General features: G+C 44.7%; 1 protein-coding gene across 6 annotated transcripts in view; it reads right to left on the bottom strand.

Annotated features, from left to right (window-relative positions):
* Positions 1-9,473: 9,473 nt before the first annotated feature.
* Positions 9,474-22,658, bottom strand: part of PIK3CB (phosphatidylinositol-4,5-bisphosphate 3-kinase catalytic subunit beta) — a 225,115-nt gene continuing 211,930 nt past the window's right edge. For all 6 annotated transcript variants that reach the window (XM_075937519.2, XM_075937524.2, XM_089780866.1 and 3 more), the window contains one exon: positions 9,474-10,947. In XM_075937519.2, coding sequence (XP_075793634.2) covers positions 10,810-10,947 — 138 coding nt within the window. In that variant the 3' untranslated portion in view covers positions 9,474-10,809. The remainder of the gene's footprint in view (positions 10,948-22,658) is intronic.

Genomic DNA, 22,658 nt, shown 5'->3' with positions numbered 1-22,658 from the left:
CCAATTGTGGGTTTTAGCTCACGTAGATTTAAACTCCACAGGCTAAGCTTTCCCTTCACCAGAGAACTGTGTTTCTAGTAGAGATGTTAAAAAGCAGTTAATCAGGTAAATGTGTAACCGTGTTGCAGCTGACATTTTCAGCAGTTACAGGCTTCAGGCTCTGAAGCATAAAGCTTATACTGTAGAGCACACAGTGCAGCCAACCACGGGAGCAAAGCCAACTGCACTGGGGGCTCTGCAGTATAAGCTTTATGCTGCAGAGCCTGCAATGTGGGAGCCAGTATGCACCATAAGCCAGCTCCCAATGTGTACTAGATCCCTCATGTAGCCCCCTTCCCGGGAAGCTCGCTGCTGCCCTGATACAGAGGCAGTAGGGTAGGGTGGGAGCAGGCTCCCAGCTCCATTCCTGGCTCTCAGCCCCACTTCCAGGGAGCCAGCTGCCATCCCACATGGGTAGACTCTGATACAAAGCCACCACCATGGAATGGCAGCCAGATCTCCGGGAGTGGGGCCAGGAGCTTGCATGTAACCGATAAGCCCAGACTTATCAGTTAATCATTCAAATGGTTATAAAATTACATCCCTAGTTTCTAGTTACCTATCTATACTAATAATTTGAGGGTATCAGCAAACATGTGGACAAGGATGGTGACAAAGTCCCCCACCAAAGGCCATAAGGGTAAGAGAAAATAGTCTCATGGATCTGTAACAGGTTAAAAGGTAGGAAACTGAGGGCAAGAACAAATGATCAGCTTCCACAGTTATTACAGTGTACTCCCAAGGATCTGTACTGGGACCAGTGCTGGTCAACATATTCATGAATGACCCGGAAAAAAGGTAAACAGTGAAGTGGCAAAATTGACAGATACCAAGGACATCTTTAAAATGTATGGCACTCTATGCAGTACTTTTAAACCAGTGCCCTTATTCCCAATGGCAGCTAGGCAGGGCATGACAGTTTTTTAGATATGTAATTTTATAATCTTAATGTATTAATTAAATATTTTTAAAATACATTTTATACTAAAGTCCTATAGACTGATGCAATAAATTCAAAATCTGAGAGTACATACCTGGGCTTGGAAAAAGCCTGTTGAATGGCTTTTTCCCAGGTTCAACGTTCTGCTAATAGGGTTTTTTTTTTTTTTTTTTTTAACTTTTAAGTTTACGAGATCCTCTCCAGAGGAAGCAGAGTCACAGACCAGGGAAAAGAAGATGATGGATATTAAGACCCAATAGTGCCCTAAATTTTCAGATGCTTTACACAACTGTGTATTCTGCATATGGGTAAGGATTGCTCTGGCTCATAAGAAATTATTCAAAATAGTTCAATCCAAAACCAACTCTGAAGAGTTTACAAAGGCATTTCCCTAAACTGGGTGACTGGACAACAAAAAGGCAGATGAAATTCATTGTTGATAAATGTAAAGTAATGCCAAGTAGAAGACATAATCTCAACTCTACATACAAAATTATGAAGAGCTAATTAGTCATTCAAGAAAGTCATTCTGCATAGTTCTCTGAAAAAACAGTATGTTAGGAATCGTTAGGGAAAATAGAATACAACTATGTAAGTCCATGGTACATTTGCCTACCTAATATTGTTTTCAGTCCCAGTTGTCCCATCTCAAAAACAACATATGTTGGAGTTGAAAGAAGTATATAGAAAGGCAACAAAAATGAGCAGGAGTATGAAAGAGTTCCCTGGGAGCTGGTGCATGCTGGGAGCCAGCTTTTAAGCTGGTGCCTGGCACACACTGGCTCCCGTCCTCAGCCCTGCTCCCAGGAAGGTGACTTGTAAAAGAGATTTCTATAGAGCTACAGCTACACTGCTCAGTCTCGCGCAAGAACGTATGCAAATGACACAGTGATGAATATCGCCTCACCTCATTTGCATACTTAATGAGCCACCATTTTGCACAAGGGGCTTTTGCGCAAGAAGGAGCAGTCTACACTGCTCTTTCTTGAGCAAAAAACCCCTTCTTGTGCAAGAGCCATTCTGCTGCTTATTTTCAGGTGTAACGGCTCTTGCGCAAAAGCCCCTTGCGCAAAATGACGGCTCATTAAGTATGCAAATGAGGCATGGCAATACTCATCGCCACGCCTCATTTGCATATGTTCTTGTGCAAGACTGGGCAGCATCGGCGGAGCCCAGGGGTATATGACTTATAAAATAAAGAATGGTGGGGAGAAATTTAATAAGGAAATATTATTTACCCTTCACATAACACAAGAACCAGAGGTTACCCAAGGAAATTAATAGGCAGTGGGTTTAAAATATACATAAGGAAATGCTTTCTCACACAATGCACAGTCAACCTGTGGAACTCACTGCCAGGGAATGCTGTGAAGGCTAAAAGTATAACAGTGCTCAACTGTTATACGAATTCATGGAACATATGTACATTATGGACTATTAGCCAAAATGGTCAGGGATATAACCCTATCCTTTGGTTGTCTCTAGCCCGCTAACTGCCCGAAGCTGGGACTCCACAACAGGAGTTGGATCACTGGAAAAAGCCCTTTGCTGTTCATTCCCTTTGAAGCATCTGGCACTGGCTAATGTTGGAAGGCAGGATACAGAGCTAGACAGATCATTAGTCTGACTCAATGTGGCCATTCTTATATTCTTAGTCATCATTGAAGAACATCTTAAACTGTCAAGCAACTATAATCTCATGTCATGATGTCTACTGGAGACTGAAATTGGCCTGAAACAGATGATAGCGGAGTGAATGGCCACTTACCTCACTAGGAAGTTTGCATTAAAATCTAGCAAATTACTATTTAAAATGCCAATGTAGCTGATTATTTTACAGCTGATTTTTAGCAGAAATATCCAGCTACTGTGCTGATCCCACTGTCCTCCCCCTTTCAAGGTCATAACAGTACCTACTTTGCTGGCAAATCTTTTCCTCTCCTGTCTCATCAACTTCTCCACAACAGGTATGTTTCATCAGTCAAAAATGTGCAGCACATTACAAAAGGAAATTTGAAGGACAGCACAACGTTCAGTGTAACAATGTAAGCAGGGGAAACTAAATTATCAATTCTTTAGTTAAGTTATTCAGTTTTTAAAATTAAATGAAGCTGTCACAAAAATCTCCAGAGGGCTAAGGAATTCAAGAACTTTGCTGCAGCTTCTGGCTCCAATCCACTACATAGAGTCTAATTTAGTTTTAAAGAAGGGATATTGCACAATTTGGAATGTTTACCTCAATCACTCAAATACATACTGCTTAAAGTGTGAATCCTCTCTGAATAACTACTCTGGAAAACCAGTACCCCTGAAGGTTCATGTTTTGTCTCCATTTTCAGGCCCGGTTGGTTCCGTTTGCAAATGGAAAGATAACATTTTCCAACTGCTAGTCATGAAAGCAACACCAGTTTGCCCCTCAGATTCTGGAGTATTTTAATTCATGCATTTCCAACAACTAATATGGTGACAATAAAAAATAGCAGGAAAGGCAGGCAGGTACAAGATTGCTCCAATACAAGTTCTCGTGCTACCTACAGTGCTGGCTACACCAAAGAAAGCAGAGAATAAATAGATACATCTCTCTCTCTCTCTCTCTCAGATCCTTAGATGATCTCCATTAGTAGTATCCGAGTACTTCACAATTGCTAATGTATAGATGCTCACAAAACCCTTCTGAGGTTGGGAAGTGTTATTTTCCACATTTTACAGATGGAGAATTGAGAAATGGAGATAATTAGTTATTTGCTCAAGGTCACTCAGGAAGACTACTGTCGAGCAGGAAATTCAATGGCCTCCAAAATCCTAGTGTAGTGCCGTAACCAGTGGGCATTTTTCCTGCCATGGCTCTGCAATCCTTCTATACCAGCCAGGAATATGTGAATTCTCCACTGTACTCCCTGAAGCTTTAGGAGAGATTGCACCCCCCCGAAGCTCAGTCCCTTCCAGAGGTATGCAGTATGGCTCCCCATGACCTTCCATGCAGGCTTTACCTATTAGGGACATTAAATTTAGATTAATTGGCTAATTGAATGGTCAACGCAATTTGCTCCCTGTTTAAGTTCCCTGCTGGCCCCGCATTCCTAGTGGCACTTTGCTTTTGAAATGTAGCAAGAGTCCTGCTCTTGCTACATTTCAAAGGCAGAAGCACAGCCAGTTCCCGCTGTGCTCCTATCCCTTTTCCCCATGGAGATGGTTCTGGGGGGAACTGGATTTTAAGTTGTCTCCCCCCCCAGCACCAGATCCTGCTTCCCCCCTTGCTGCCTCTCTCTGGCTAGTGACTATTCAAGTTCCTAGCCAACTATCCAATGAGCATTTGCTTATCGGAAAGTCGACTAGTTGCTTACATCCCTAACTTGTTGCATAGCAAAACTAAACACATCCTGCAATCGTTCTGGTGAGCAATGTTTAAAGATGTTAAACTTTTAGGCTGTGAATAGGTGAAGGCTGATGGTATGTCTTCCTTTACACCAAGACAAATTTGTGGTCATTGGAATAGTTTTTCTTCTCCCATCTTCCTGTCTGTTCCTGAAAGCAAAGAGATAATGTGGTACACAATTACCGAAAATGGATAGGAAACTAAAACAATATGTTAACATATTAATCAATCATAGAACCATAGAAAACTAGAACTGGAAGGGACCTCGAGAGGTCATCGAGTCCTCATGGCAGGACCAAGAACTGTCTAGATCATCCCTGACAGGTGCCTAACCTGCTCTTAAATTTCTCCAGTGATGGAGATTCCACAAACCCCCTAAGCAATTTATTCCAGTGTTTAATCACCCTGATAGGCAGGAAATTTTTCATGATGTCCAACCTAAATCTCCCTTGCTGTAATTAAAGCCCCTTGCTTCTTGTCCTATTTTCTAGAAGCCTAGAAGAACAATTTTTTCAGCTCCTCCCTGTAACACCTTTTTAGATACTTGAAAACCGCTATCATGTCCTCTCCAAGTCTTTTCTTTTCTAAACTAAACAAGACCAGTTCTTTCAGTCTTCCCTCATAGCTCATATTTTCTAAACCTTTAATCGTTTTTGTTGTACTTCTTTGGATCTTCTCCAATTTCTCCACATCTTTCTTGAAATGTGGTGCCCAGAATGGACACAATACTCCAATTGAGGCCTAATCAGTTCAGAGTAGAGTAGAAGAATGACTTCTCATTTCTTGCTCATAGCACTCCTATTAATGCATCCCAGAATCATGTTTGCTTTTTTTTTGCAATAGTATCACGCTGTTGACTCATGTTTAACTTGTCGTCCACGTTGACCTCTAGTATCCCTTTCTGCAGAAATCCTTCCTAGACAGTCGCTTCCCATTCTGTATCTGTAAAACTGATTGTTCCTTCCTAAGTGAAGTACTTTCCATTTGTCCTTATTAAACTTCATCCTGTTTACCTCAGACCATTTCTCCAGTTTGTCCAGATCATTTTGAATTATGACCTTATCCTCCAAAGCAGTTGCAACCAGTTGGATTGAGAACTGGTCAAAAGACAGGAAACAAAGGGTAGGAATAAATGGTAAATTTTCAGAATGGAGAGGAGTAACTAGGGGTGTCCCCTAAGGGTCAGTCCTGGGACCAATCCTGTTCAATTTATTCGTAAATGATCCGGAGAAAGGGGTAAGCAGTGAGGTGGTAAAGTTTGAGGATGATACAAAACTGTTTAGGATAGTCAAGACAGAAGCAGACTGTGAGGGACTCCAAAAAGATCTCACCAAACTGAGGGTATGTCTACATTACCACCCTAGTTCGAACTAGGGTGGTAATGTAGGCAACCGGAGTTGCAAATGAAGCCCGGGATTTGAATTTCCCGGGCTTCATTTGCATCTCGCCGGGCGCCGCCATTTTTAAATGTCCGCTAGTGCGGACTCCGTGCCGCGCGGCTACATGCGGCACGGACTAGGTAGTTCGGACTAGGCTTCCTATTCCAAACTACCATTACTCCTCGTTTCAAACTTCCTATTCCAAACTACCGTGAAACGAGGAGTAATGGTAGTTTGGAATAGGAAGCCTAGTCCGAACTACCTAGTCCGTGCCGCATGTAGCCGCGCGGCACGGAGTCCGCACTAGCGGACATTTAAAAATGGCGGCGCCCGGCGAGATGCAAATGAAGCCCGGGAAATTCAAATCCCGGGCTTCATTTGCAACTCCGGTTTCTTACATTACCACCCTAGTTCGAACTAGGGTGGTAGTGTAGACATGCTCTGAGTGATTGGGCAACAAAATGGCAAATGAAATTTAATGTGGATAAGTGTAAAGTAATGCACATCGGGAAAAATAAGGTACAGCTATAGGTACAGTATGATGTGGGCTAATTTGGCTATGACAAATCAGGAAAGAGATCTTGGAGTTATCGTGGATAGTTCTCTGAAAACTTCCACGCAGTGTGCAGCGGTGGTCAAAAAGGCAAATAGGATGCTAGGAATTCTTAAGAAAGGGATAGAAAATAAGACACAGAATATCTTACTGCCCCTGTATAAAACTATGGTATGCCCACATCTTGAATACTATGTACAGATGTGGTCTCCTCACCTCAAAAAAGATATTTTGTCCTTGGAAAGGGTTCAGAAAAGGGCAACTAAAATGATTAGGGATTTGGAATGGGTCCCATATGAGGAGAGGTTAAAGCGAGTGGGACCTTTCAGTTTAGAAAAGAGGAGACTGAGGGGGGATATGATACAGGTCTATAAAATCATGAGTGGTGTGGAGAGGGCGGATAAAGAAAAGTTATTTATTAGTTCCCATAATAGAAGAACTAGAGGACACCAAATGAAATTAATGGGGAGCAGGTTTAAAACTAATAAAAGAAAGTTCTTCTTCACTCAGCGTGTAGTCAACCTGTGGAACTCCTTGCCAGAGGAGGCTGTGAAGGCTAGGACTATAACAGAGTTTAAAGAGAAGCTAGATACTTCCATGGAGGTTAGGCCCATAAAAGGCTATTAGCCAGGGGATAGAATTGGTGTCCCTGGCCTCTGTTTGTTAGAGGCTGGAGAGGGATGGCAGGAGACAAATCGCTTGATCGTTGTCTTCAGTCCACCCTCTCTGGGGCACCTGGTGCTGGCCATCAGCCCGGCTGCACTTGCCGCAGGCTGCCATCTGGGGAGAGGGGGCAATCGGGGGGCTGCAGGAGAGCTTCCACCCCCAGAAGCCCGCAGAGCCAGCCCAGTCCTCCCCATAGGGGGCTCGTACCCCATTCCTCCCTCACCTCCTTCCACTTACCCTTCCCTAGCCCCTCTTCTTGATGTACAAAATAAAGGACAATTGTGTTAAAAAATGGAATCTGTCTTTATTGAACAAAACTGGGGGAGACTGGGAAAAGGAGGTGGGAAAGGGGAGGGCAACTACAATGATCAGGGGTTGGGAACAGGTCCCATATGAAGAGAGGCTAAAGAGACTGGGACTGTTCAGCTTAGAAAAGAGGAGACGGAGGGGGGACAGGATAGAGGTCTCTAAAAGCAGGAGTTGGGTGGAGAGGGTGCATACAGAAAAGTTCTTCAGTAGTTCCCATAATAGAAGGACTAGAGGACACCAAAGGAAAGGAATGGGTAACAGGCTTCAAACTAGTAACAGAAAGTTGTTCTTCACAAAGCAAAGAGTCAACCTGTGGAACTCCTTGCTGCAGGAGACTGTGAAGGCTAGAACTAAAAAAGAGTTTAAAGGGAAGTGAGATCAAGTCATGGAAGTTGGGTCCATGGAGTGCTATTAGCCAGGGGGTAGGAGTGGTGTCCCTGCCCAAGGTTTGTGGAAGGCTGGAGAGGGATGGCATGAGACAAATGGCTTGGTCACTGTCTTCGGTCCATCCCCTCCAGGGTCCCTAGGGTTGGCCGCTGTCGGCACACAGGCTACTGGGCTAGATGGACCTTTGGTCTGACCCAGTACGGCCATTGTATGCTCAGGGCTCAGGGTCGGGGGTCTCAGTGGACCCCTTTATTTTCATGCACACCTGCTCCCAGGTGGCCAGGCTGGCAGCTCTCCTGCCCTAGCTGGCCACTTTCCTGTGCCTAGTTCAGAGATCGTGGACAAGGTCCACGATGTCCGCACTAGCCCAGGCAGGTGCCCGCCTCTTGCAGTTCCGGGCAAGCTCCCGGGAGCCGCCAGCCTGGTCCCGGGAACAGAGGGAGGGCTGGGGGGCATCGGGTGGGTGGCTCGAGCCGTGCCAGGTGCAGGGTCTGCTGGCTGGGTGCTGGCAGGCTTACACCTGGCACGGGCACCGTAGCCAGCCTGTGCCCCTTTAAGGGGTCCGGGGCCGGGAGGGGGGCAGACGAGTTTCCCTGGTGGTGCCCAGAGTGGCCACCAGGGAAACCTGGGGAGGGCTAGCCTCCCACTAGTTCGAATTAAGGGGCTACACAGCCCTTAATTCGAACTAGTAAGTTCGAACTAGGCTTAATCCTTGTGGAATGAGGATTACCTAGTTCGAACTAAGCGCTCCGTTAGTTTGAATTAAGTTCGGACTAACGGAGCGCTAGTGTAGCGCCTATGAAAGTTAGTTTGAACTAACGTCCGTTAGTTTGAACTAACTTTGTAGTGTAGACATACCCTGAGAATGGTTATCCAGCCAGTTATGCACCCACCTTATAGTTTTTTCATCTAGGTTGTATTTGCCTAGTTCATTGATAAGTAAGTAATGCGAGACTGTGTCAAGTGCCTTACTAAAGTCTAGGTATACCATATTCACTGCTTCTCTTTTATCCTCAAGACATGTTATCTTATCAAAGAAAGCTATCAGATTGATTTGACATGATTTGTTCTTTACAAATCCATGCTGACTGTCACCTATCACCTTATTTACTTTCAGGTGTTTGCAGATGAATTCCTTAATTACTTGCTCCATTATTTTCCCTGGCACAGAAGTTAAACTGAATAGTCTGTAGTTCTCCGAGTTGTTCTTATTTCCCTTTTTATAGATGGGCACTATATTTGCCCTTTTCCAGTCTTTTGGAATCTCTCCTGATTCCTATGATTTTTTTAAAGATAATAACTAAAGGCTCATATCTCTATCAGCTCCTTGAGTATCACCAGTCAGGCCCAGGTGACTTGCAGACAGCTAACTTTTCTAAATGATTTTTAACTTTTTCTTTTATTTTAACTTCTAAACCTACCCCATTTCCACTAGTATTCTCTATGTTAGGCATCCTGTAAGCATCGATCTTCTTGACAAAAACCGAAACAAAGAAGTCATTAAGCACCTCTGCCATTTCCAAGTTTCCTGTTATTGTTTCTCCCTCTTCACTATGCAACGGGCCTACCCTGTCCTTGGTCTTCCTCTTGCTCCTAAAATACTTGTACAAGATCTTCTTATTACCCTTTATGCCTACATATCCTTTATATTAAGATAACAGATTTTACTAAAAACATCAGCAGTAACACAGAACATCGAGGACACAGCAATAATAGCATTTCAGACCATTAATATCTGACAAAAAAAGAAATCAAGCAATTGTGTAAAATGTCTAGCTAGGTTAGATTTGGCGTTTGGTCTGTAAAGAGAACAAAACAATTCACTCGATGAACAAAGTAAAATAATCTTTAATGAAATTCCAGTGTAAAACAATTGTCTAATCCAAAGGTAAATATATATTTATTTTTCTTTCAAATGTCAACACAAATTGAGAGCTACCAGTGGTCTTTGGAGAATAAACAGTAGTTAAGCTCCATCTTGCTAATGTTCAGAAACAGTATATGTTACACCTTTAAACCAGCAGTTTCTATTGCACATCTCACAACTGCTCTCCATTTAAGCACCTAAAAAGCTGATACCTCACTAAATAAATTAAAACAAATCCAGTTTCTTTAGCAACCATCTTAAAAACTGAACACAAAATTCCTGGAGAAGTAATAAAACTAAAACTGCAGACTTTTAATAAATATAGTACGAAGAGATTTATAACTCCTGATTGGTATTTTATAACATGTTGAATTTTATGTATAGACTATTTTTTAAACAAATACCTATTGGGTGGTACAAATTCCTTATTATTTTGGGACATATGATCTGTTAATCAATATTTGTATTATTTTTAAGTACAAATTTCCATATAGATACTTTACACAGTATGTTTATGTTATGAACTTCAGTGGAAGACTGAGTCAAGCAATTCTTTGCAGATAGAGGAAATTTCATTTTTTGTGACAAGTTAAAAAACAGATTAATTGTATACCACCTTTTGGGAGGGACTTTTAAAAGCATGTAGCATTGACCTAATTGCTCCCAGTGAAGTCAATGGAAGCAAAGTTAGGCCAAATACTAAGTGCTTTTGAAGAATTACCATTAGAAATCTTACAAATATCTATATACTGTTCTTTCAGCAGCAGTATAAAACTTTAAGCACCTCCCCGTAATTCAACAACTGGCTACTCTTTACAGTGAAATTCATCAATACATGTATGCAAGTGTGGCAGACTTCCTATGGAAAAAATAAATGCGGCATGGTCATGTTTAGCTAGAAGAAATAAAAATCATTCACCCTTCTTTTAAGTCTCAATTTTAAAACAGTGAGTAGTTCCATAGGAGGTCTCCAAATCTCCCAAGGGTGTAGATAACATACAAAAACATACAAAACCAAAATATTTACTCTTTTTTAAAGTACCAAGAATTTAAAAAAGTATCTAGAAGCTCTCAGCGTGCAAAATCAGCAGGAACTGATTATCCAGGATGTTTATTGTTGTATAGAAAGTCTTGGAATCAAGCATTCAGAAGCAGAGTGCAAAAGAATCAGCAGTTATCCAGGCCACTTCCTTTTTTCTATTTGAAATACATTTTGTTGGTCAAGTCTATAGTTCCCTTTTTAAACACTTGCTGTCAGAGTAATGTTCAATTTAGTGCAAATCTAAAAACCACCTAGGATCTGTAATCTTTTCGAACAGTGTGAGCCATCCAGTTCACTTTTGTAGTCCAACTTTCCCGGAGTGCTTCATCAAATTTTTGCTTAAATTGTTTTAGTGCTTCTTCCTCACTCTTCCCTAAGGCAAGAGAGTCCTAAAAACAAAAAGGAAACAAAACAATATTGTTCAGGAAATTAATTTTTCTAAATCACATTCTTCATTTTCTACTTTAAATCTTTTGTTCATTTATCAATACTGATATTTTCTAGAGATGATGATAAAATTAGAAAGAAAGAGGAAATCAACTTTGGACAGTGTTTACTGATAAAGCAACAAACAACTGCTGAAGAACATGTAACTGAAAGTTATGAGCAACATACAGGCAGATGGCAACTCTGTGTTGGCAAAAAATGAATTTATAAAGAATCTAAAAAAGTGGCAGCCTGGAAAAGCTGGTATGAAAAATGTACTTTACCCAAATAAAGCAATTAACATGCTACACTGTTCAATGGTGCAAATCAGTCATCCTATATAAAATGTGAACGACTTCCCTAGATAATGTTAAGATACTTTTAAAACTATTTCTTTATTTTGACCTAAAAATTAAGCAAAGCCTTTTTTGCCACAGCACTGTGTTCCTCAGCAATTTGTTAGGTCATAAAAAACTTCGGAGGGGATACAAGTCTCTTCAGCTCCTACTAATCTTAATGAAATCAGCACCCCAGAGGGTGAGAATCTGACCTCTTAAGAGCCAAGTGGAAAAGGGCACAAGGATTCATAAGGGTAGAGTCCTTGGGTCAGGACTCTACATTCTAGTTTGCCAAAGTGCGTCACGTAAGATCTCTGTCTGGTCCCTATAATTATTGCAAAATGTATGTATGGATAATGATGCAAGCAGTTATGTAAATATAATGCAAATTATGTTCTTAAGGTCTGTGACTTGGGACTGGTTAACAGAAGGTGTTAAACAAAGTTCCTTCAGGCCACAGATGCTTAACTATCTGTCTGGTTATAGGTAATTGTGCACTGTATGCTTCAAAAATGCACATCAAATGATAGTAATGTCTCCAGGGCTGTGTCCAGACTCAGGGTTTTTTTTCGAAAAAAGTAGCCTTTTTTCGAAAAAACTTCACCAGCGTCTAGACTACAGCCGCGTTCCTTCGAAATTAAATCGAAAGAACGCGGCTTTTCTTTCGACGGCGGTAAACCTCATTTCACAAGGAAGAACGCCTTTTTTTGAAAGTGCTCTTTCGAAAAAAAGGCATTCTTGAATGCCAACAGGGCTTTTTAGAAAGAGAGCATCCAGACTTACTCGCTACTTTCTTTCAAAAAAGCGACTTGCTTTTTCGAAATTTCCACTTGCAGTCTAGACGCTCTTTTTCGAAAGAGGCTTTTTCGAAAGTATCTTTCGAAAAAGCCTCTTTCAAAAGAGGCTTGCAGTCTAGACATAGCCCAGGGGAGATTCTAGATAGGAAAAAACAAGCAGTTGGGACTACACTTTTTACAAGTGACAATGAATCATTGGAACTATATCTTCCATAACTGGAGCTCTTCGAGAGGGGGTGCTGCTCATGTCAATTTAACATAGGTGTGGGCATTCGCCACAGGCACTGGTACCAGAAGATTTTCCCTTGGCAGTACTTGTAGGGGAGCCAACACAGGGGGGAAGGAGAGTGGGAAGCTGAATGGACATGAGCAACACAACTCAAAGAACAGAGTCTTTTCTTCTTTGAGTGACTGCTCATTTTCATTCAATGTGGGTGACTGCAGACAGTAAGTGTAGAGGTGGGAGAAGTTCACTGACATCCCAAGAGCCCTTTCACAGCCCTTCCAAAGGCAACATCCTCTCAGGCATACTGTATAGCAGTGGTTCTCAAACTTTTTGGCCTGTGGCCCACATAGCTCAATGTAAACCTTTCCGCAACCACCAGCTGCTAATGGAAACTCTCCGTTAATTATGTCATTACGCTCAAGCCATTTTGCTAGTGCTGCAGTTAGGGAAAATGATTTAATTTAAACCAGTAAGAAAGGAAATATTAATTTAAATTATTAAACAGATTAAGCACTTTAAAACTCATGTTAGTTTATCATACTTCAAAGAAAATATTAATTTATGTCCAACACAAAAGGTTTCCATGTTTTCTTTATTTATAGCAGGGGTGGGGGACCTTTTTTGTATTGGGGGCCACTGACCCACAGAAAAATCAGTTGAAGCAGCAAAAAATCCCATCAAAACCCCTCAACCCTCATTGATGTGGCCCCCAACTGAGACACCTCACTCCTCTGGTGTTCCAGCTGCACAGGGGGAGAGAGAGGGAGGACTGAGGTTCAGAGCTTCCCATAGACCAGATTTACTCTTCTGGGTTTCTGGGGTTAGTGGATTTTGTGGACCGTCCTCGACTCTGGGGTGGGTGAATTCAGTGTGCATGACAGAGCTGCCAGCAAGTGGCATAGGAATGGGGGTACAGGAGGGGATAAGGGTGCAAGTTCTGGATGGGAGATAGGGTGCAGTGTAGGCTGGGAGTAGGGTGTCTAGCCAGGGAGGATGGTGCAGGAGCAGGCTGGGGGTAGGAGGGCAGGGATTCTGGCAAAGGGGAAGGGTTTAGGAGCATGGGAGGATGCAGAAGCAGGCTGGGAGTGCAGGGTCTCAGTGGAGGGGGTTGGTCGTGAGGGGGAAGGGAGCACTTACTTGCCTTCTCACCCCGTACCACTCATAGGCACAGCCTTCTGCTGCTCCCATTGACCAGATTCCAGCCAATGGGAGCAGCACATCTGCGTGCTACTGTTCCCCCTGTCATGGGAGGGGGAGTGGTAGTATGCAGAACTACTTCTGGCTCCATTTATTTCCTATAAGTCATATCATGCAGCGAGGCTTCGGGCTCGGGGCTCTCTCCCCACTCCATCCCTCCCTACCTCGCTCCCCACCACTGGCACGCTAAACTCATGGGGGGTACCAGGCTGGAGTGCCAGTGCGAGCTCCCTGTTGAGGAAGGGGAGGCTGAGCTCAACCACGGATCACCTGGAAGGGCCGCAGACTGCAGTTTGAGAACCACTGGTGTATAGCAAAGGTGTGCACCAAGGACCATGTTACAGACTTACAAATGTCCAGGATAGGAAAACTGATGAGGCTGGTGACCAAGGAGGATTGTGCTCTGGTTAAGTGAGCCCTGATAAGTGGGGTCGGCTGAGTATCTGCCAACTGATAGCATGCTTGAATATAGGAGGATACCCAATTGGCAATCCTTTGTGTGGCTACTAAGAGTCTATTTATTTATTTATTTATTTAAAATGTTTTTACCCCGCCTATTTAAAATATTTGAGGCAGCTGACAAAATTTTTTAAAGATGCAATACAAATATATATAAAAATTAAAATACAAGACTCCAGAAGGACATAAAACCTGTTAAAAACATCTCAAGAGGAGGCACGCACACACACACACACACACACACACACACACACACACACACGCAAAAAGGGTGGCCTTAGAATGCTAACGTTGGCACCATTTGAATATCCTGAGGAAGAGAATTCCACAGCCTGGGAGCAAAGGCTGAGAAAGCTCTGCTCCACATATATGTTAATCTTATCTCCATAAGTGAGGGAACATGGAGCAGAGTCTTCCCAGCTGACCTCAATCCCTGGGCAGGTTCATATGGGAGAAGACGGTCCTTCAGATACCCCAGACCCAACCCATTTAGGGCTTTATTGGTCATAACCAAGACCTTAAATTGTGCCCAGAAACATACTGGAAGCTCATGCAGCTGCCGGAGCACTGGCATAATGTGCTCTGTATAACAAGTATTAGTTAAAATTTGAGCAGCTGCATTCTGGACCAGTTGAAGTTTTTGAAGGCTCTTTAGAGGCAGCCCCACATAAAAGCGCATTACAGTAATCCAGTCGGGATGTAACAAGAGCCTGGACCACTGTGGCCAAGTCATGCTAGTTCAGGAAGGGTTGCAGCTGGCGGATCAGACGAAGCTTTCCAAAAGCACTTCTGGCCACTGAAGAAATCTGGTTTTCAAATGTTAAAAAAGGGTCTAGGAGGACTCTCAAACTGTATACCTGTTCTTTCAGGGGGAGGGTAACCATGTCTAGGACAGGTGCCACGCTACATTTCCGAACAGATGGCCTCCTGATCCACAGGACCTCAGTCTTATCTGGATTCAACTTCAGCTTGTTTGACTTCATCCAAACCATCACTGCCTCCAGACACCGGTTTAGATCAGTCACCGCCACACCTGGTTCTGATGTCACAGGGAAATAGAGTTGGGTGTCATCTGCATATCGATGGCACCGTCCTCCAAAACTCCCTATGACCTCTCCCAGCGGCTTATTGTAGATGTTAAACAGCATAGAGGACAAGGTGGAACCTTGTGGGACCCCACAGCACAATCACCATGGGGTCGAATAGCAGCCCCCTAGCTCCACCTTCTGAAAGCATCCCGACAGGTATGATTGGAACCACTGTAGAACAATGCCTCTGGTACCCAGCTCTGTCAGGTGCTCCAGAAGGATACCATGGTGGATGGTATCAAAAGCTGCTGAGAGGTCCAAGAGAATCAACAGGCATGCACTCCCCGTCTATCTCCCGACGTAGGTCGTCTACCAGGGCAACCAAGGCAGTTTCAGTTCCAAAACCCGGCATAAAGACAGACTGAAATGGATCTAAATAGTCTGTTTCTCCCAAGAAAGCTTGGAGTTGCAACACCACCGCCCGCTCACGTGCCTTGCCCAAGAAGGGAATATTAGCAACTGGGTGATAGTTATTCAAATCATGTGAGTCCAGGGAATGTCTTAAGTAACGGTTTTATCACTGCCCCTTTCATGGCAGCAGGAATCATACCAGATCTAAAAGACACATTAATAATTTCCTGGACCCAACCAGTCATCTCTTCCCGGCTAGATTTAATAAGCCATGAAGGGCAAGGCCTTCACCCCCCTGACCCGTGAGGCAATAGTGGGAATAAAAGCCAGTGTTGTGGTACTGGTGGGGAACATGTTCCACTGCTTTGATGGAGAGCAGGTGGACGATCTCTTGACACAGGATGGTCTTGTTAGATGGGTCCCTGAAGGAGAATGGGGTGGGTGGTTGGAGTTTTGGAAAGGACAGGAATGGTATGTAGTATCCGTTCTTTCTGATGTTCAACACTCACTTGTCAGATGTTATGAGGCACCAGTGGTGATAAAATGGTGCTAGGCGTTGTGTGGGCATTGGAGTGCCATGAAGGATGGGAGAGGAGGGACAAGTTTGACAACTCCCGACCTTGAACTTCAAACTGTTTTTCTAGCATTAGAGGGCTGGGACGTGGTGGGTTGTTCAGCGGATTGTCGCCTATGTTTTGGCGTTGTTGCTTTCTATGGTCATACTGCCTTTGTGGTTGAGTAAAGAAGGCAGGTCTATACCCCTGAGTATAGCCCTTATTTTGTTTATGTTTCTGCACAGGAACCTGGATGCCCAGCATGCGAAGGGAGGCTCTGGAATTTTTCAGGGAGTGCAATGAACCGTCAGAGGACTCTGTGAAAAGTTTTGGGCCCTTGAATGGGAGATCCCTGACCCTTGTCTGAACCTCTTTTGGGAAGCCAGATCTATGGAGCCAGGATGCTCTCCTCATCACTACTGCGGCTGCAAGGGAACCAGCAGCGGTGTCAGCAGAATCAAAGGAGAACTGTAAGGCCCTGGCTATTAGGGAGCTCTCGTTTGTTTTGGCTTTAAACTGTTCCCTTTTGTGTCTGGTATTTACTTAATAAAAGTGGATATCTGTTCAAAAATGTGATGTGTGTGTTTTGCCAGCATGGCTGCATGATTGGAAATGCATAGTTGGAAGGAGACAGATGAGTAGGCTCTCCTACCCATGAGATCAAGCCATTTCCACTCTATCAGGGGGAATGGATTTTGGTAAGGTATGTTTGTGTAGATACAGCTCGTTAATCCCTGTATTAATAATTTTCTCATTGAAATTTTTATTTTAACTTTGAATCAAGTCCTTTTAGCATTGTAATAAGTCTTTAGCTTTGTTGTATTAAGTCCTTTTATATAGAAACTTTTTATGCTTTCATATAGAACATAGAAACGTTGTATTAAGTCTTTTTACATGGAAACCTTATATCTTGTAGACTTTGTACCCCTCTTTTTGCTTAATTGATTTTCCTGTTGAGTGAACGAGGTGTGAATGGATAAGGCATGAAAGACAAGCACCTCCCTGTATTTGCAATGGTTGGAGAGGGGTGGAAGCCAAATCCAAGAACAATGAGAGCTGTGAAGTGGGCTCATTGAAAACAGATTGGACCTATGGACGCCTTGGGAGTCAGCAGCAAGTGCCTACTTTTGGAAGGACCCTCTTTGAAGGTGAATGTGGTAGTATTAAGACAACCCAGAAGAAGGTGTCACAGATGTTTAACTGCATATGACGACTCTCACAGATGATGCATATGCATGTGATGACTAACTGGTATAGAGCTGCATGAGAGGGAAGACACTATAAAGCTAAGGCATTTTGCAGAGGGACCCTGGGTTTTCGTTTTGTCAATATGAGATCATCGATATGGATCGGCAGAAGACCGGCTCCACCCCTCTCCCATCTAACTCACCTGACCAGTGCAGTTAGGGGGAGCAACTATTGGATACATTTTTCTGTCCACTGGTGATATGGTGGCTGGTGTTTGCCACCAGTTTTTAGTGGGATCCATGAAGACAGGTTCCATGGGTAGTGCTAATTTTACTGATGGTTTAGTGTGCAGGATGCTGGTAAGCTTATGTTGGGTGTCGAGCTGTGTCATTAATGAGATTTCTAACACATCAGCCACCTTCTGAAAAGGTCCTGAATAGCCCTGGAATAGGGAATAGGTGGCATAAGGGTATCCTCTAGAGGAGAGCTGAGTTGGCAGGTGTGATGAGTCATTGGTATCATCATCACAAAAGGGATGATCGGTGTCAGTTTGGTCCCCAGACACATCTAGAGAGGTCATCTAGAGAGTCTGACCAGCATGCTGACCTTGTTGCTGCTGCTGGGGTGCTCTGAGAGATGCCCAGGAGTCCCAGTATGACCAAGCGGGAGGCCTGGGCATAAGAGGCTGTAGCCTCTGGTCAGGGTGCCATTGAGGCATCATTGGTTGTGGGAGAGGTGTCCTCCTTCTGGGGGAGGAATGCCTGGGTGAGGCAGCATTTGAAAGAGACACAGCTTCCTCCTTGCTATAGGAGGGAGGTGCAGGAGCTGTTATACGTGCTGGAGAGAACCTGGGAAATGTCAGAGAGGTGTCAGTACCGAAAAGCGGAGTAGTGGGTGCTGAGGTAGCCTTTATCCTGTCCATAGAATAAAAGAATAAATTTGAGGCATAGGCGGCAGGGGCTACTGTGGCAGTGAGCCTTTTGCCTTGCCAGAGTGCGAGGTGGATGCACACACTGGCAGAGTCGAGCATGGGGCTTTAGTCAACCCGCTATTTTTATCAGAGGCAGAGCGCGAGGTTTGTGCAGGCGGTGTAACAACTGCCTAGAGATTTTTTGTGCCACCAAGGGCTTAGGCTTGCAAGCCTGTTTCAGCATTGAAGCCAGGTCTTGGACCCTTGGGACGCAGGGGGTGATAGTGGCCTTGGCAAGATCTTGTCTGGAGCCCCTACAGGGGATGGAACTGGCTTGGAACTGTGGGATCACCCTTTCCTCGGTGAAAGGGATTCCCTGCTGATATCTACATTTACCCTCTTAAATTGTTTAGAGGATGCAGAGCTCACAGCTGAGGCAGCTTCCGCCACCTTATCTGACATCGCTGCTGCGAGCATATAAGTGGAGATGCAGAAAAATGCCAGAAATTAAGTCTGGTCAGAATGCTGTTCAAGTGAAATAGCTGTCTCGGTGTATTTGTTTCGGCAATCAGGGCTCTGTGAAGAACTCCCTGAGGTACTCAGGCAGTGGAGCTAATCGAACGCCTGTCTGGGTGGGAAAAATATAAGTGGCAGATAGGTGGTGTCTATGTGCCGGCCACTGTTGTGTATGCCTGAGATGGGGGGCCACTGTTGTGTATGCCTGAGGTGTGTATGCCAGAGGTATGAGAAGGAGTTGCAGATGATCTCCTCAGGCTGATGAATCAATGAACAAAATAGTAAGAACTTGTAAAACATTAAAAGGTTAAAAAAGATTAAATAGATTAAAAGATGTTAGGGGGAACCCGAGGGGGCGATCAAAGCAGTGGGCCAAAAGCCTCTGCTTATTTGCGGTTCCACAGTTTGCAGCCGGGTAAAGATAATGGTTTCAAAGCTACCCCTGACTAAAACTCTAAGATGAAAGCTATCTAAATGAGGAGCTCAATGTAGAGCACACTGCGGCTTCCAACCAGCATCAGACACGGCAGAGAAGGAACTTAGGGGTCGGGGTTTGTGCATGTGCATTAGCCACTTGCGCATCAGGAATGCTGTGCAAACAGCCTAGCTAAAGCACTGCTATACAAATCTTCTGGCCGGGCGCACAGAGGCACCCAAACAGCTAAAGTGGAGCACCCAGAGAGACAGCCTCAAAGAAGTTAGGTCTCAGATGCACCTTGTCTTTAAAGTACACAATGTTTGGGAACTCTGAAATCTAGGCATGCAACTTGGAGACCCTCTTAATCAACTTAAATGTCACGAGGAAAGCCATCATGGGATTGAACTGTGGTTCAGTAAGTCTGGAGAAAACCAGATTAAGGTCCCATTGAGGAACAGGGGGCTGTACATATGGAAAGAACCACCCAAGAACCCCTCAGGAATCTCACCATAATGTTAGGGGAAAAAATAGACCTTGCATCAGTGTTTGAAAAGCCGAGATCACCGCCAAGTGCACTTGGATAGACGTTAGTACCAAGCCCTTTTCTTTCAAGTGGAGAATATAATCCAAGATGATCTGGACAGAAACCTCCATAGGGGTGAGACCTGCTGGACAGAATCCATTTGACTACACAACTCTTCCTGGTCAATGGCTTATTGTTTCCCAAAAGGACATGCTGAACTGCATTTGAACAGGATCGCTCCTCCACATTCAGCTATGGAGCAGCTACACCATGAGGTAAAGTGATGGCAGATCTGGATGGAAAAGGCAGCAGTGATCCTGAGAGCAGGTCTGGGCAGCGTGCAGGAGCCACAAGGGAGGGAGGACACCATGAGGCTCATCAGAGTAGCATACCAATGCTGATGGTGCCATAGCAGCACTATGAGAATGATCTTCACCCTGTCTTGTTTGACTTCCAAAAACAGCCTGGCGATGGTGGTAATTGGGGGAAATGTATACAAATGTTCACCTGAACATGGGAGGAGGAAGGCCTCTGCCAAGAACCCCTCATCCACTCACTGTCTGGAGCAGAAGATGCAACACTTTGCATTCTGTGCTGTGGTGAAGAGGTCCACCTAGGGAGTGCCCCACTTCTAGAAGAGCATGGTGGCAACTAGCAGATGGAGAGTCTCTTGTAATGAGAAGAGAACTGTCTGCTCAGCTCGTCAGCTAAGAGATTCCCCGCACGTAGGAGATGGCAAGCCTCCAGATGAATACTGTGCTGGATGCAGAAGTACCAGAGGCAGATGGCCTCCTGACAAAGCGTGCCAGAGCAAGCCCCACCCCAGTACAGAACATCGTGGCCATTCTGTCTGTGAAGACTTGGACCACTCTGCCTGCCAGGTGCGGGAGGAAGACCTTGCATGCTCTGCGAACCATTTATAGCTCCTTGACATTTATGGAGAGCGGTGTTCCCAGCTCAACACGTCTGATACTGGCTTGAAGGAGGAGTGGGGAGAGGTCCAGAATGGTACTCCCAACAGAATATTTTTGGGACTCATCCACCAGGCATAAGAACTGAGAAGTAGGCTTGTGGTGTCCAGAGGGGGTATAAACTGGTGCCAGCCACTGCTGGAGAGGGCACATCCAAAACACACGTTTAAATATGCCGTAAGCGGATGCCACTATGCGCATGAGAAACAGAAGGCAGTCACTGGCTGTAGCGGTTGGAGACGTGCTCAGGAAGTCTATAATGTCCATGAGGGTACATCATTTGTCCAGAGGAAGGAATGCCCTCACCACGGCTGAATCGAGTACTGCACCATAAATTCTATGCATTGGAGTCACTAAGGGTACGTCTACACTGCATCCCTAGTTCGAACTAGGGATGCAAATGGAGACGACCGAAGTAGTTAATGAAGCGGGGATTTAAATATCCCGCGCTCCATTAACATGATCTCGCCGGCGCGCTAGTTCGAATCACGGCTGATTCGAACCAGGAAGTGCGCGCTGGGACGCGTTAGTTCAGACTAAAGCCCTTAATCCGAACTAATGTTACTCCTCATTTTTTGAGGAGTAACATTAGTTCGGACTAAGGGCATTAGTCCAAACTAACGCGTCCCAGCGCGCACTTCCTGGTTCGAATCAGCCGTGATTCGAACTAGCGCGCCGGCGAGATCATGTTAATGGAGCGCGGGATATTTAAATCCCCGCTTCATTAACTACTTTGGTCGTCTCCATTTGCATCCCTAGTTCGAACTAGGGATGCAGTGTAGACGTACCCTAACTGTTGCTTTTCTATGCTTACAAACAGGCTGAGGTGATGACAGGTGGAGCAGAAGAACCACATGCATGTGGACCTTGGGAGTTGCCCTTGATGAGTCAATTGTCCAGGTAAAGTAAAATCTGCACCCCTGGTCGTCTGAGGTGGGCGCCAACCACTGACATACATTTGGTAAATAACCAAGGGGCTGTGGCTAGGCTGAACAGGAGAAGTGTGATTTGGTAGTAGTTTGTCCCCACCACGAACTGTAAGAAGCATTTGTGAGTCTTGAAATACATATCCTTGAGATAGAGGGCAGCATACTAATCTCCTGGATCCAAAGAGGGGATGATGGAAGCCAGGGAAACCATATGGGACTTGTACCTTGCCAGGTAGTGGTTTGAGCCATGCAGATCCAGAATGGGTTGGAGCCCCTCTTTTGTCTTTGAGCAGTGTTTCTCAAAATGGGCCATGGCTCTACTCTGAGAATGCTGCTAATGGGTCACTCCAGTTTGTTTTCTTAACAGTTCCACAGCCATGGAGCCTCATGGCTCTCATTGGCTGCAGTTCAGTGTTTGCAGCTAAGAGGAGCTGTGGGAAGAGGAGTGGCCCTGGTCACTGCTTCCCATGGCTCCCTATGGCTGCAATCCTGTGACTTCTTGCAGAAAGAGGGTCTTATGAGAAGGGTCCCAAAGAGAGACAGTGAAGGAGGTTGGGAGAGGGATGGAGGAGATCATATACCCTTATTGCACCATGGTGAGGACCCAGCAGCTATAGAGGGCAAGACAGGATGGAAAGAGTGCAACCGGTGGAAGGAGGATCCAGTGGTCTGAGAGGTACATCATTCTTTATTGTACCCTCAAAAAGGATGCTTGGAGTTGAACCCTAGGACAGAAGGAGCTGGGCTGCATGGAATAGTGAGACTTAGACAGTTTCTTTCCAAACCCCTTACAACTGACAGCTGGGAAGGCTGAGTAGGTGCAGTTTGGGGCTTATGTTTCTTACACACTAGCCCTAGGATGTGCAGCTCACAGATGCAGAGGGTGATGCGGGAGTCCTTCAACCCATGTAGTTGAGTGTCTTATCTGCTCTACAAACAGGGCTGCTGCATTGAAGGGTCGATCCATGGAATGAGTTGCTTTGTCTGCAGCATCCAAGGCTGCAACCCTAAGGCTCAAGCAACTGTTGCCCCCTCCTCTTCCAGAGCCTAAAACTCTTAGGCTACGTCTACACTGGCATGATTTTCCAGAAATGCTTTTAGCGGAAAAGCGCGTCTAGATTGGCAGGACGCTTTTCTGCAAAAGTAGTACTGTGCTGTTTACACTGGCCCTCTTGCGCAAATGATTTGCGCAAGAGGGCTTTTGCCCGA

The sequence above is a fragment of the Pelodiscus sinensis genome, chromosome 10 (assembly GCF_052426305.1).
Source record: "Pelodiscus sinensis isolate ZL-2025 chromosome 10, ASM5242630v1, whole genome shotgun sequence".
NCBI classification, from domain to species: domain Eukaryota; kingdom Metazoa; phylum Chordata; order Testudines; family Trionychidae; genus Pelodiscus; species Pelodiscus sinensis.
This window is presented reverse-complemented; position numbering and strand designations above follow the sequence as displayed.